This window comes from Amborella trichopoda, chromosome 8 (assembly GCF_054954075.1).
Source record: "Amborella trichopoda isolate Santa Cruz 75 chromosome 8, AtrichopodaSantaCruz75HAP2 v2.0, whole genome shotgun sequence".
Taxonomy (NCBI): Eukaryota; Viridiplantae; Streptophyta; class Magnoliopsida; order Amborellales; family Amborellaceae; genus Amborella; species Amborella trichopoda.
This window is the reverse complement of record NC_142343.1, coordinates 31,145,983-31,159,923: the sequence shown is the minus strand read 5'-3', so window position 1 is coordinate 31,159,923 and position 13,941 is coordinate 31,145,983. Positions and strand designations below refer to the sequence as shown.

At 36.7% G+C, this 13,941-nt stretch overlaps 1 protein-coding gene across 11 annotated transcripts in view; it reads left to right on the top strand.

Annotated features, from left to right (window-relative positions):
- LOC18423619 (enoyl-[acyl-carrier-protein] reductase, mitochondrial) overlaps positions 1-13,941 on the top strand; it is a 42,577-nt gene that overhangs the window by 11,007 nt on the left and 17,629 nt on the right. For 9 of the 11 annotated variants that reach the window (XR_016061170.1, XM_020674532.2, XM_088874365.1 and 6 more), the window contains 3 exons: positions 13,197-13,328; positions 13,500-13,643; positions 13,754-13,856. Coding sequence is in view for 10 of the 11 variants with exons in the window: in XM_020674532.2 (XP_020530191.1) it covers positions 13,197-13,328; positions 13,500-13,643; positions 13,754-13,856 (379 nt within the window). In the remaining variant the exon portion in view is untranslated. The remainder of the gene's footprint in view (positions 1-13,196; positions 13,329-13,499; positions 13,644-13,753; positions 13,857-13,941) is intronic. The other 2 variants (XM_088874367.1, XM_088874368.1) reach the window with 1 other exon arrangement.

Genomic DNA, 13,941 nt, shown 5'->3' with positions numbered 1-13,941 from the left:
CCTTCTCCACTTTGGTGGCCCTCCTTTGAGGTTCATGGTTGGGCGGGCTTCAGGGTCTGCATGAATCTACAATTCCTTAAGCAGAAGCTAATTGCCTGGAATATGGATCATTTTGTCTCCCTCCAAACCAAGAAACAGCAGACCCTGTTTGAAATAGAGTAGCTAGATATGGTGGACGCAGAGAGAACTGTATCCTTGTGTGAGATTAATGGTAGAACCCTGGCAATGGCAAAATTCCAGGATATCTTGAAACTAGAAGAGATCTTTTGGCATCAACACTATGGGATTACATGGGTCTTTGGTGGGGACCTCAACACCTCATCCTTTAACAAAATGGCCAATTGCAGCTGAAGTTCGAACTCTATTGTACACATCAAGGTCGAAGATCACATTTTCGAAAGACAGAGATGATATTTCCAGGTCTATCGTATTGTACTCCCAAGGGCTGTTCTTTGTAGAAGCCCTTTTATTATACCATAATTGACCATAATATTTATGAAAATAATAAAACATTATAAGGGTCGGGGCATGCCCCTATGGTAATTTCAAAAGGGTATTCCAACTGGGATAATATCTATAGTTCCCCGCATCCCTATGACGGTAGCGATTCTGTTTCGGAATCTCGATTCGGCGTTTTCCCGGGCGAAAATCGATTCTAAAAGAAAGGAATCACGTTTCCATTTTTGCGGAAGGCGATTCCACCTAGTTTGGGAATCTCGATTCCTGGATTCTTACGGAATCAAAATTCCATATCGAGGACTTTCTGATTCTTAGCTATACAAGAATGTGATTTTGCTTGTGAGAAACGTTGATTTCAAATTTTGTGGAATTGCGAATCCATGTTGTTTGGAATCAAGTTTCTATATCATAGACATCGTGATTCCTTACTACACAACAATGCGATTCTACTTATGCTAAACGTTGATTCAAAGTATTAAGGAATTGTGAATCCATGTTGTCAGGAAGCAATGTGAGCATAAGGAGAACACAAACCCTTCGAAGGGTGCTCAATCATGAGTGAGCGCGACATGTATGAGAGTGTGAGAGAATTTGAAGTTGTTGCACACGGCAATAAAATTAAAATTTAAAATATGAATAATATGTGAGCATAGGGAAAGCAGAAACCCTTCGATGTGTGCTCTTTCATGAGTGAGCGCGACATGTATGAGAGCGTGAAAGAATTTGAAGTTGTTGCACACGGCAATAAAATCAAAATTTAAAATATAAGTAGTATGTTAACTTTTTTATTTTCTTATTTACTAATTTCCATCTTTCATTCCTTGTTACTTTTTAAGAACTATTACCAAGAATAAATAATACTAAAAAAATATGTTACTTCTAATTTAATAGTGTTTGGTAAATGGTGTGGGTACTAAACTACTAATGTTATAATGTTTAATATATGATTGGCATCGTCATTTCTTCAAGTTGAATAAGAGGATAAAAATCCTTTTCTTTAAGTAAAATAAGAAGATAATGAGGATATGAGTAAAGTGCCCCGTGTGGTGTTTTAGGTTAAATTAATCATTAAATAAAAGAGAAATTGACTAAAAATTGAATAACTCAATTTTCAAAAGTCAAAAAACTCAAAACTACATTTAACAAAGAAGAATTACTATGTCATGTACTTATTTTATAATTCAAGGAAAGGAGATAAAGAGAGCTTGCCCTTGTTCTCACTTCTTATATGCCGTAGATTAGCTCCAGACCTTGTAGGCATAATAAGGTTATCGGTAGACCGAGTCCATTGTATGGGATTGTCCACAAAGATATCATAAAGGTTGACATTAGTACTTGGAGTCTTGGGCTGAGTATATACATACGAAAATCCGATCTTGTAGTAATGCGTAAATTTATATATTTTCTGAATACTTCTCTCATATATCGGAGGGAATTGGTTCGTAATTCTAGTAAGGGGAGAATCACGATTCCGGAATGGTGAGAATGTTGATTTCAAGTTGATGGGGACAACAATTCTAGAATTTTAGGAATTACGATTCTTTATTTTTAGGAATCACGATTCCATATTTTTAGGAATCACGATTCCAGCAACTACCGAAACAAGTGGGGTCATGTGTGATTTGGTATAGGTATGAAACACGATCCCAACATGAAGGGATATCGATTTTTGGAAATAGGAAACACGATTCCTAATTTTAAGAATCGTGATTCCGAAATAGTGAGAATCATTTTTCTCAAATCTGAATCGTACGGACAATGATTCTTAGATTCCGAAACTTCTGATACATGCGATTCCGCGATTCCGATTCTAGAAACGATTCGAAATCATAGACGTTTCCAACAACTATAATAATATCCCATAGATTAGCCAATCACAATATGCTATTCTATAAACTTCACATGGGCTTAGCTAAGGAGATGATGCCAAACAAAAAGCTACTTTAAATTTCATTTTCTCTCATGAATTAGTGTTTAAGCCAAAATATCATGTCTAGCCTTGGCCCTTGGTACATGCTATCTAATTCATGCGTGACAAAATAATTTGATGTAACGTAAGTTATAAAATAAATTTTTATTAAAAACTATACAACTTAAGTGAACAAATAATATAATTCCAAAAATAGGACTCCCATTTGTGATGGCGTCATGATGATGTCATCGACATGCGGATGACATGGGGAGCCATGTGGCCCACCCTAAGGCCACTTGGGTGGCACATGGGACTGCCCCACAAGCTATCCTTCATTGGAATGTTTTTGGCTCTGAATGTTTTTTAAAAATTCCCAAAAATTCTTTGAATGATTCTCCTCCATAAATACATATTTTTGCGTCATAATAAAATGGGGCAATTGATAAATGAGATCTCTAGGCTTACATCTAGGCATTGGACTATTCCATTGGGGTAGTCCAGAATGGTGGTCCACTTTATTTGGGGTTGACCCAACGGGCCTATGCTCCATTGTCTATAGTAGGGACACATAAGCCAGCCTCATTAAAGTCACCGCAATCAACCTTTCCATCATCTGTTTCTCAATGGATTACAGGTGCATCATTGTGGGACATAAACTGGCTCACATACAAGGTCCTCTGAAGCATCGTGTGCACTGGCTCTTCTTAGTCGGATCATACATCAGAAGAGTGACTTCCCATGTGACTGTGAGTGCACATGTCGTAGGGTGGTCTCGTATCAGGGTGCAGAGTCATATCCCATAAGTCATGACCGCCCCACACAAGGCCGATACTCAAAAAATACTCAGGTTCTTTTCTACTCTTTCGGTTCTCCTAACCTTGGCCAATCACACTAACTATGAGGCATACTCATCAACATAGCCCTGACTCAGACGTGATCCTCATATCTCCCTGAGAGATTTCTCTCTCTTAAATCGTAAAACAGTCATTGCCTCATGTTCTCGGTGTATTTAAATATGGGCCATAGTACGCCAAGTACCCAGATTCATTATCACTCGCTCCCACTGAGCGAGAGAATTTAGCTTTAAGGCATTGAAATACCATAATTCCAACAATAGGAACACTAGAGTGATATAGTTATTGGGGACGCCCTTGATAGGTAGAGATGAGTTGTTGCAATTTTTATTCCTTGTGTCGGGGTGCATCTTCTTAATAAATGAAGATTGATTCTTTTGTAGAGGATTGCATGATGACATCGTGGTAGTTTCTTACTTAGCACAAATATATTTTAGACATTGTTGTAGCAGCACATCTTATGGGAAGTAAAATGGTAGTTATGTACTTCAAGTTGAATTTTATGTTACCTGCTTATGAGGGTATTGATAGATGGTGGCCGGTGGGTGGTCACACTCATCTATCTGACACTTGTCCTGACATTGCCCCCACTGTGCACATTTTTAGTAAATCTATGATTAACACCTAGTGACCTCTGATGATGGCTTTTTTTGGATTTAAGAGCTACACCTGATTTGGAGAACTGTCATCATCATCTTGCATGACATTTTATGCCTTGTTGACTCCTTGTATCTGTGCAAAGCATTGATATGCTTCCTCTCCGTTTTGAAAATTGTTCTGGAAGCTGGGGCATACATTACTCAATGATCCTCTTGACCATCATCCGCTGCATGTCTTTATCGCTAGGGTGTAGGCCTCATCGCTGCTTGAACTTTTCTTCAAATGCACTATTGTCTAATCTGATGTCAGATAATATGCATGTGCTATATCTCACCAAAATTTCCCTGTATCATCTGTGATATTGAATAACACACGTGCTATGACTCTCAGATTTTCTTTATTTATCATCTTTCTTTTAACATTGGGGTACTGTGTTGTAGCTGGATTCTTGTCAGCAAGCCATGCGTGCATGCTGGTCTCTCCTTTCCATTTATAACTTCCTCTTTAATATTTTGAATGTTCCTATGGAGTCACTAATTGTCACACCCCAAGAATTTACGATACTGTTATTCCTGAGATGTGACAGACAAAACATATATACATCTATTGATAGGACAAATTTACAGTGGCGAGGTCTTACAAAGTAAATAAAGAAAGCTAGTACAACAACAATATCTTCCAAGGTTGATCTTGACTAGCACTCAAAATGAATCCGCAGTTATCCTGAAAAATGTTTACCATAGTTTGATGAGTTTGGCTACTCAGTAAGTGATCATCATAATCCTAAAAATAATCATGACTGAAAGATATCAATATTTTCCAAAATGAGATCTATTAACAGAAATGCATCAACAGTTTCACTTTCAATAAATGCATAACTAAGTATAATTCGAGTAATTGAAATGCTTATAACACTTTTAACGGGAGTACATAATTCAAAGGATTTCACAAAATACCCTACTGGCGTCCCAAGTAGGTCACCTATATACCCCATCAGCGTCTTGATGGGTCCACTTAATCCCTCTCGACGTCCCAGATAGGTTCACTTAATCCCTGCAGGTCCACTTATACCTCACCGGCGTACCGGATGAGTCCATTTAATCCCTACCGGTGTCCCAGATAGGGCTACTTATACCTCACCGGCGAACCAGATGAGTCCACTTGCATACTTAAATTATTTCTAAATCTCTTTAAACATTCGAAAGCAGCAATAGCATGTACTCAACATATCACTGAAACCATTAATATGAATTTCACTTAAACCATTAATAACAGTCACTCTCTATAATATTTCAAAAACAGCCAATCAAATATTTTGGGCTCAAATTTAGAAAGGTAGCAGTTTGTAAAGGCATTCTAGCATAATTGCCAATTTAATATGTATAGAAAAACTCTTATAAAAATTCAAAAATACGGAATTATCACAATTTATGGAATATCAATTCACAATATAAACATTTCACAACAATACTATAATCAATTGCAAAAATGTCAATTTTTAAATAATAAGGCAGTCATTTGCACATGAATTTTACAATGTCTAAATATTCAAAACAGTAGGAAGAAATATCACAATTTTACTAAAAGCAGAAATATCACATTTATTTCTAACAATAGACAAGAAAAATAAATAAATTTATTTTTCTAATTTACAGCATTCAAAATTTCTAACATGGATAAAATATCACAATTTTTATTAAAAAGATTATTTTTCAAGATAATGAGGTCACGTGCGAATAAAATTTATCGCGTCTAAAATTCATGATAATAAGCAGAAAGAATTATTTCATTTTATTTTTAAAAAGAATGGATTATTTTTCGAGACAATGAGGTCACTTACATACAAAACTGATAAAATAAAGATCCTAGATGGAAATATCACTATTTATTAAAAATAGACTATTTTTCAGGAAGACGATGTCACTTACCCACAACTATTTGAGAGGGAACTTCGATAAAATTCGGCTAGAGAGAGAGAGAGATCTCAAAATTTTCTAGGGTAGGAGTGCTCACCTCCCCTATTTAAATTCTTATAACGTATTATTATATTATTTTATTACGCTCTACCTCATAACTGAGGTGTCGCGTTAAGCGTCTGCTTTCAACATACGAAAACCACGTCCGCTAAAGGACGTGGCCAGCTGCAAGCAGCAACTGCAAAGGCTGCAAACAAAAGCAGCAGCAAAAGTTTAACCAAGTAAAACTTTTGAAAATAGTGATGGTCCCCAAGGGACCATCATACTCAAACAGACCATCACCTATTTAAAAGCATCTTTTCTCTTTTTTTTTTTTTTTTTTGAAATTTTAGGATTGTTACATTCGTCCCCCCTTAAAGAAATTTAGTCCTCTAAATTTGTGTACCTGATTACTGAAAAAGATAGGGGTATTTTTCTCTGATTTCGTCTTCTCGTTCCCAAGTCGACTCTTCTCTTGAATGGTACTGCCATAATACACGGACCAAAGGAATCTCCTTGTTACGCAACACTTGCAACCTTCTATCCAGTATCAAAATTGGCTGCTCAATGAAGGATAGGTCCTTCCTGATCGGTAAAGGTTCATATTTTAAGATATGGGACGGGTCGGGCTGATATTTTCGTAGTGAAGATACATGAAAGACATTATGGACATTTACCAATTCGGGTGGTAAGGCAAGTGTATAAGCGACACCTCCGATTCTTTCCAGGATTTCAAATGGTCCGATGTAACGTGGGCTCAACTTTCCTTTCTTGTCGAATCTCATAATACCCTTTATTGGTGAGATTTTTAGGAAAACTCGATCACCTTCCTCAAATTCAAGATCTCTCCTTCGGTTATCGGCATAACTCTTTTGTCGACATTGAGCTATCTTGAGCCTTTCACGAATTAATGTTATTTTATCTGTGGTTATCTGGACAATTTCGGGCCCCAAAAGCTTTCTTTTACCAACCTCGTCCCAATATATGGGTGACCTGCATTTCCTTCTATACATGGCTTCATATGGTGCCATCTGAATACTGGCTTGGAAGCTATTATTTTAAGCAAACTCAATCAGGGGTAAATGGTCATCCCAGCTTCCGGTAAGGTCAATAACACAGGCCCTCAGCATATCTTCCAAGGTTTGGATGGTCCTCTCGGATTGTCCATCAGTTTGAAGGTGAAAGGCAGTACTAAAGGTGAGTCTCGTCCCCATGGCTGACTGTAGTCTAGCCCAAAATTTAGAAGTAAATCGAGTATCCCTGTCCTATACAATACTGATAGGAACTCCATGCAACCGCACTATTTCCTTAATGTACAGCTGAGCCAGTCGATCCAAAGTGTACGTCGTGTGAATCGGTAGAAAGTGGACAGCTTTGGTTAACCGGTCCATAATGACCCAAATGCTATCATGTCTTGAATTTGTTCTAGGCAAGCCAGAGACAAAATCCATAGAGATGTGCTTCCATTTCCATTCTTGCACCGGTAAAGGCTGCAACAACCCAGCGGGCCTTTGATGTTCAGTTTTTACTTGCTGGCATGTTAGGCATTTAGACACAAATAGTGTTACCTCTTTTTTCATATTATTCCACCAAAAGGTTTTCTTCAGGTCTTGATACATTTTAATACTTTCGGGATGTATTGTATAACGAGAATGATGTGCTTCTTCTAAGATAGCTTTCTTTACACTCTCATCATTCGGGACACAAACCCGACCTTTGAATCTTAGCAAATCCTCACTACATATAGAGAATTCATCTCTCTTTCCTTGCTTCACCTCTTCTATAATTGTTATAAGCTGAGGGTCTTTCTTTTGTGCCAATCGAATCTGTTGGATTAATTGGGGTTCCGCCTTAATATTGGCAATCATACTTACCACACCATTAATGGACGGAGTTGGATGTCAATCCACTATTTCCTCTAACAATCGCATTTCTTGGATCATTAGATGAGCTAAGACTCTCGTAGATTTTCTACTTAGAGCGTCGGCCACAACGTTAGCTTTTCCTGAATGATAATGGATTGTACAATCATAATCTTTTAAGAAATCCATCCATCTTATCTGCCGCATATTTAAATCCTTCTGAGAGAAAAGGTATTTCAAACTCTTATGATCCGTGTATATTACGAATTGCTCACCATATAGATAATGCCTCCATATTTTCAAAGCAAATACTATTGCGGCTATCTCCAAATCATGAATTGGATATTTTTTCTCATATTCTTTCAACTGTCTGGATGCATATGCCACTACTTTCCCATATTGCATTAATACACAGCCCAAACCTTTATGTGAAGCATCACTATAAATCACAAATCCCCCACTCCCCTCAGGAATAGTTAAAATAGGTGCTGAAGTTAACCGAACTTTTAGTTCTTGAAAACTCTCCTCACATTCACTTGTCCATTCAAATTTGACATTTTTCTGTGTCAATCGAGTCAATGGGGTTGCGATTCGAGAAAATCCTTCTACAAATTTTTTGTAATATCCTGCCAATCCCAAAAAGCTTCGAACTTCAGTCACATTGCTTGGTTGTTTCCAATTAACAACGGCTTTAACCTTTGAAGGATCAACTGATAGACCTTCTTTTGATATGACATGTCTTAAAAATGTCACTTGTTCAAGCCAAAATTCACATTTACTAAGTTTGGCATACAATTTATTCTCTCTTAATATTTGCAATACCATTCTTACATGCTCCTCATGTTCCTTCTGATTCTTGGAATAAATTAAAATATCATCGATGAATACCACAATAAATTTATCCAAAAAGGGCTTAAAGATCCGATTCATCAAATCCATAAATGCAGCTGGTGCATTGGTTAATCCAAAAGGCATGACTAAATATTCATAATGGCCATACCTTGTTCTGAAAGCTGTCTTGAGTACATCTTCACTTTTAATCTTAAGCTGATGGTATCCAGATCTGAGATCAATTTTTTAAAACACTTGTGATCCTTGTAATTGATCAAATAAATCAATTCTAGGTAATGGATACTTATTTTTCACTGTCACTTGGTTCAACTGTCTATAATCAATACACAATCTCATAGTCCCATCTCTCTTTTTGACAAACAGTACTGGAGCACCCCAAGGTGACACACTGGGCCTGATAAAACCTTTATCTAATAATTCTTCCAATTGTTGTTTCAGTTCTTTAAGTTCTGCAGGAGCCATTCTGTAAGGTGCCTTAGAACTTGGTGCTACCCCTGGCACTAATTCAATGGAGAATTCAATTTCCCTGTCCGGCGGTAATCCTAGCAATTCTTCAGGAAAAATGTCGGGAAATTCTCGGATAACCGGAGTGGTATCCAAATTTATTTCTTCCTTCCTATCTTCTTTGATATAGGCAAGTAAGCCTTGACATCCTTTTCGAAGGAGGCGATTAGCTCGAATACAAGAGATTAAATATGATGGGGAGTCTTCTTTGACACCATTGAAGTAAAATACTGGTTGATTCGGAATATTAAAGGTAACAATTTTCTTATAACAATCAATACTTGCATGGTATGCAGAAAGCCAATCCTTGCCTAAGATTACATCAAAATCTTGAATTTTCAAGAGTATTAAATCAACCAACAGTTCCTTTTCTTCAATCTGTATTACACATGATTTGTACATTATATTGGTGTTAATTGAATCTCCCATCGGTGTGGCTACCTCTAGAATGTATTCTAATTGTTCTGGTTCTACCTTTAAGTGGCATGCAAAGTGTTGTGACACAAATGAATGAGTAGATCCAGGATCAATCAAAACATGAGCTACTTTTTGGAAGATAGTAAGAGTACCTTGGATCACTGATTTTGAGGCCTGAGCGTCTTGCTCGGTAATCGCAAATACTCTTCCCTTCATTTGAGGCTTTGGAGCTATCTCTCCCTGCTTTGGAAGCTGTTGTGTCTGTAAGCTAGGACATTGTTTAATCCGGTATTCCAATAACAAGGGCTTGATCCATGATTTTTTCCACATTTTCTACATGGTTCTATTGGGTTTTGAAATGGTGAGGGCCTTGGCTTCTTGTTTGGCCTTTCAAACTGTTGTCGATTAGATGATGTAGGTCTAACATGACTGTTCTGATTTTTCGTCTTTTGGTAATCTTCAAAATCTTTTTCGACAATTTGGGCACGATCCACTATTTCAGCATAAGTTCTTAATTTCAAGACTGATGTTCTGCTTCTAATAGCTGGGCTGAGACCCCTTTCAAATTTCTTCACCTTTCTTGCCTCATTGTTAATCATATGTGGTGCAAACCTGGCTAATTCAGTAAACTTGGCCTCGTACTGTGCTACTGTTCTATTTTCTTGGATTAATTCTAGAAATTCCATTTCTTTTTGGTCTTGAATAAAATCTGGGAAATATTTTTCATTAAATGCCTCTAGAAATACTTCCCAAGTCAAGGTTTTATTTTCTTTGACCAATACTCCTTTTGCCATTCGCCACCAGTGTTGTGCCTCACCTTCTAACATAAAAACTGCCAAGGCCACCTTCCTATCATCAGGACATTCCATAACCTCGAATATTTTTTCCAATTGCATAATCCATCTTTCGGCTTCCAGTGGGTTTACAGCACCCTTAAAAGAAGGTGGGTTTAATTTCTTAAATTGTTCGATATTGCTCCCACCATTTCCTGTAACTGACTGCTTGGGTGGATTGTTGTTTTCCATCTGATGTTGCATTAGAGCAACCATTTTCCAAGGCTTTGTGAATTCCTTCCATATTGGCTTCAGCTATTCTGGATCTTGACTTTATCCCGGTCTGTACACACAATAAATGTGATTTTTAAGTACATTCTTTTTGAATTTCCTAAGGATCTTAAACCTATTGCTCTGATACCATAATTGTCACACCCCAAGAATTTACAATACTGTTATTCCTGAGATGTGACAGACAAAACATATATACATCTATTGATAGGACAAATTTACAGTGGTGAGGTCTTACAAAGTAAATAAAGAAAGCTAGTACAACAACAGTATCTTTCAAGGTTGATCTTGACTAGCACTCAAAATGAATCCGCAGTTATCCTGAAAAATGTTTACCATAGTTTGATGAGTTTGGCTACTCAGTAAGTGATCATCATAATCCTAAAAATAATCATGATTGAAAGATATCAATATTTTCCAAAATGAGATCTATTAACAGAAATGCATCAACAGTTTCACTTTCAATAAATGCATAATTAAGTATAATTCGAGTAATTGAAATGCTTATAACACTTTTAACGGCAGTACATAATTCAAAGGATTTCACAAAATACCCTACTGGCGTCCCAAGTAGGTCACATATATACCCCATCAGCGTCCTGATGGGTCCACTTAATCCCTATCGGCGTCCCAGATAGGTTCACTTAATCCCTGCAGGTCCACTTATACCTCACCGGCGTACCAGATGAGTCCACTTAATCCCTACCGGCGTCCCAGATAGGTCCACTTATACCTCACCGGCGAACCGGATGAGTCCACTTGCATACTTAAATTATTTCTAAATCTCTTTAAACATTCGAAAGCAGCAATATCATGTACTCAACATATCACTGAAACCATTAATATGAATTTCACTTAAACCATTAATAACAATCACTCTCTATAATATTTCAAAAATAACCAATCAAATATTTTGGGCTCAAATTTAGAAAGGTAGCAGTTTGTAAAGGCATTCTAGCATAATTGCCAATTTAATATGTATAGAAAAACTCTTATAAAAATTCAAGAATACGGAATTATCACAATTTATGGAATATCAATTCACAATATAAACATTTCACAACACTATTATAATCAATTGCAAAAATGTCAATTTTTAACTAATAAGGCAGTCATTTGCACATGAATTTTACAATGTCTAAATATTCAAAACAGTAGGAAGAAATATCACAATTTTACTAAAAGCAGAAATATCACATTTATTTCTAACAATAGACAAGAAAAATAAATAAATTTATTTTTCTAATTTACAGCATTCAAAATTTCTAACATGGATAAAATATCACAATTTTTATTAAAAAGATTATTTTTCAAGATAATGAGGTCACGTGCGCATAAAATTTATCGCTTCTAAAATTCATGATAATAAGCAGAAAGAATTATTTCATTTTATTTCTAAAAAGAATGGATTATTTTTCGAGACAATGAGGTCACTTAAATACAAAACTGATAAAATAAAGATCCTAGACGGAAATATCACTATTTATTAAAAATAGACTACTTTTCAGGAAGACGATGTCACTTACCCACAAATATTTGAGAGGGAACTTCGATAAAATTCGGCTAGAGAGAGAGAGAGATCTCAAAATTTTCTAGGGTAGGAGTGCTCATCTCCCCTATTTAAATTCTTATAACGTATTATTATATTATTTTATTACGCTCTACCTCATAACTGAGGTGTCGCGTTAAGCGTCTGCTTTTAACATACGAAAACCACGTCCGCTAAAGGACGTGGCCAGCTGCAAGCAGCAACTGCAAAGGCTGCAAACAAAAGCAGCAGCAAAAGTTTAACCAAGTAAAACTTTTGAAAATAGTGATGGTCCCCAAGGACCATCATACTCAAACAGACCATCACCTATTTAAAAGCATCTTTTCTCCTTTTTTTTTTTTTTGAAATTTTTTTTTTTTTGAAATTTTAGGATTGTTACACTAATAGAGGGCCTGGTCTAGGTGCTGTGGCCTTAACCACCTTTGGAACTGGTTTTTGCCTCACATCCACCCACCCATAGGCTCAATATAATTGCTTTTAGAGAATCCTTGCTAGGTTATCACTCTCTTTGACGATGCTGGCTAGGTGCAGAGTACACAATGAAGGTCTTCTCCTCCCACCAATGTTAGTTAGACTTTCTTTCCCGTATCTGAAGGTGCCAGTGATCCCCATATTCTGCATCTGTTTTCTGAAATACTATAATCCTTCTGGCAACTTTTCCTTTGAGTTTCTCATCACATACTTTACTACTTGGTTCATGAACATTTTCTTGTTCATGAGCGGTTGTTCATATGTATCTTTTATTTGAAGGAATTATTCATAGTTGACAGATATAATATAGATCTATACTAATCAGCAGGTATTAGATAAATACTTGGAAGAGGAGAAAGAAGATGTGACGAGGAAGAAGAATAAGATGAAGAAGGAGAGAGGTGTGTGAGAGAAACGAAGAGAGGCGAGAGAAGAGAGAGGAGTGCGTGAGATAGAGAGGGAGGGAGACAAGTGACGTGCCCCCAACTTTGGGATCAGTCACATATTTACGTTATGGAAAAATTACAAAAAATACCCTTATGTAACTTACATATTACTTATTGACTCAGAATTTCCATTTTTGTCCCTGACTTATTGTTATACTTCCATCATTACTATGTATCTTTATCTTTTTGAGCAATGTAAGTTTTTAGGTTATCCTCAGCTTTCCTTAGCTTTTTGCTTCCTGTTTATGCAGGTGTTTACCCTGTTAGGCCTCCAGTGCCAGCGGTTGGAGGATATGAAGGGGTTGGAGAAATTTATGCTTTAGGGTCTGCAGTGAGGAATCTTTCTGTTGGTGATTGGGTTATACCCTTACCTCCATCTTTTGGTATGACAAATACAAATACCCTTTAACATAGAATATTCAATTATTAATTTCAGAATAATGTACGGCTTTTGTTAATCTGCTCCATTTGGTCTGCTATTTATGTAGTTCTATGTTGTTATTTGCATTTTGAACTATACTTTACTTATAAATGATGAAATATATAATGCATAGGAACTTGGCAGACTTACGTTGTCAAGGAAGCGAATGCATTGCACAAAGTCCGTAAAGACATTCCTATGGAGTATGCTGCTACAGTGACTGCAAATCCTTTGACAGCACTACTCATGATGGAGGATTTTGTTAAGCTGACCTCTGGTACTTGCATTTCATTTGGTATACAGGGTCTTTTAGTATCAAGTATTGTTTATGTCCCTCATACTCGTAACGTTTACCTTGTGTTGTACGTGCTGTATGATAACTATTAGGAGATGTTATTGTGCAAAATGGTGCAACGAGCATGGTGGGGCAGTCCATTATTCAGCTTGCTCGGATTCGAGGCATCCGTAGCATAAATATTATCAGGGACAGGTACACTCTGATAATTTCGTATTTTATTCTTTAATTTTTCAATCAGTGAACAAAAGAGATTAAGGAATTACGTTGATGTAACGAC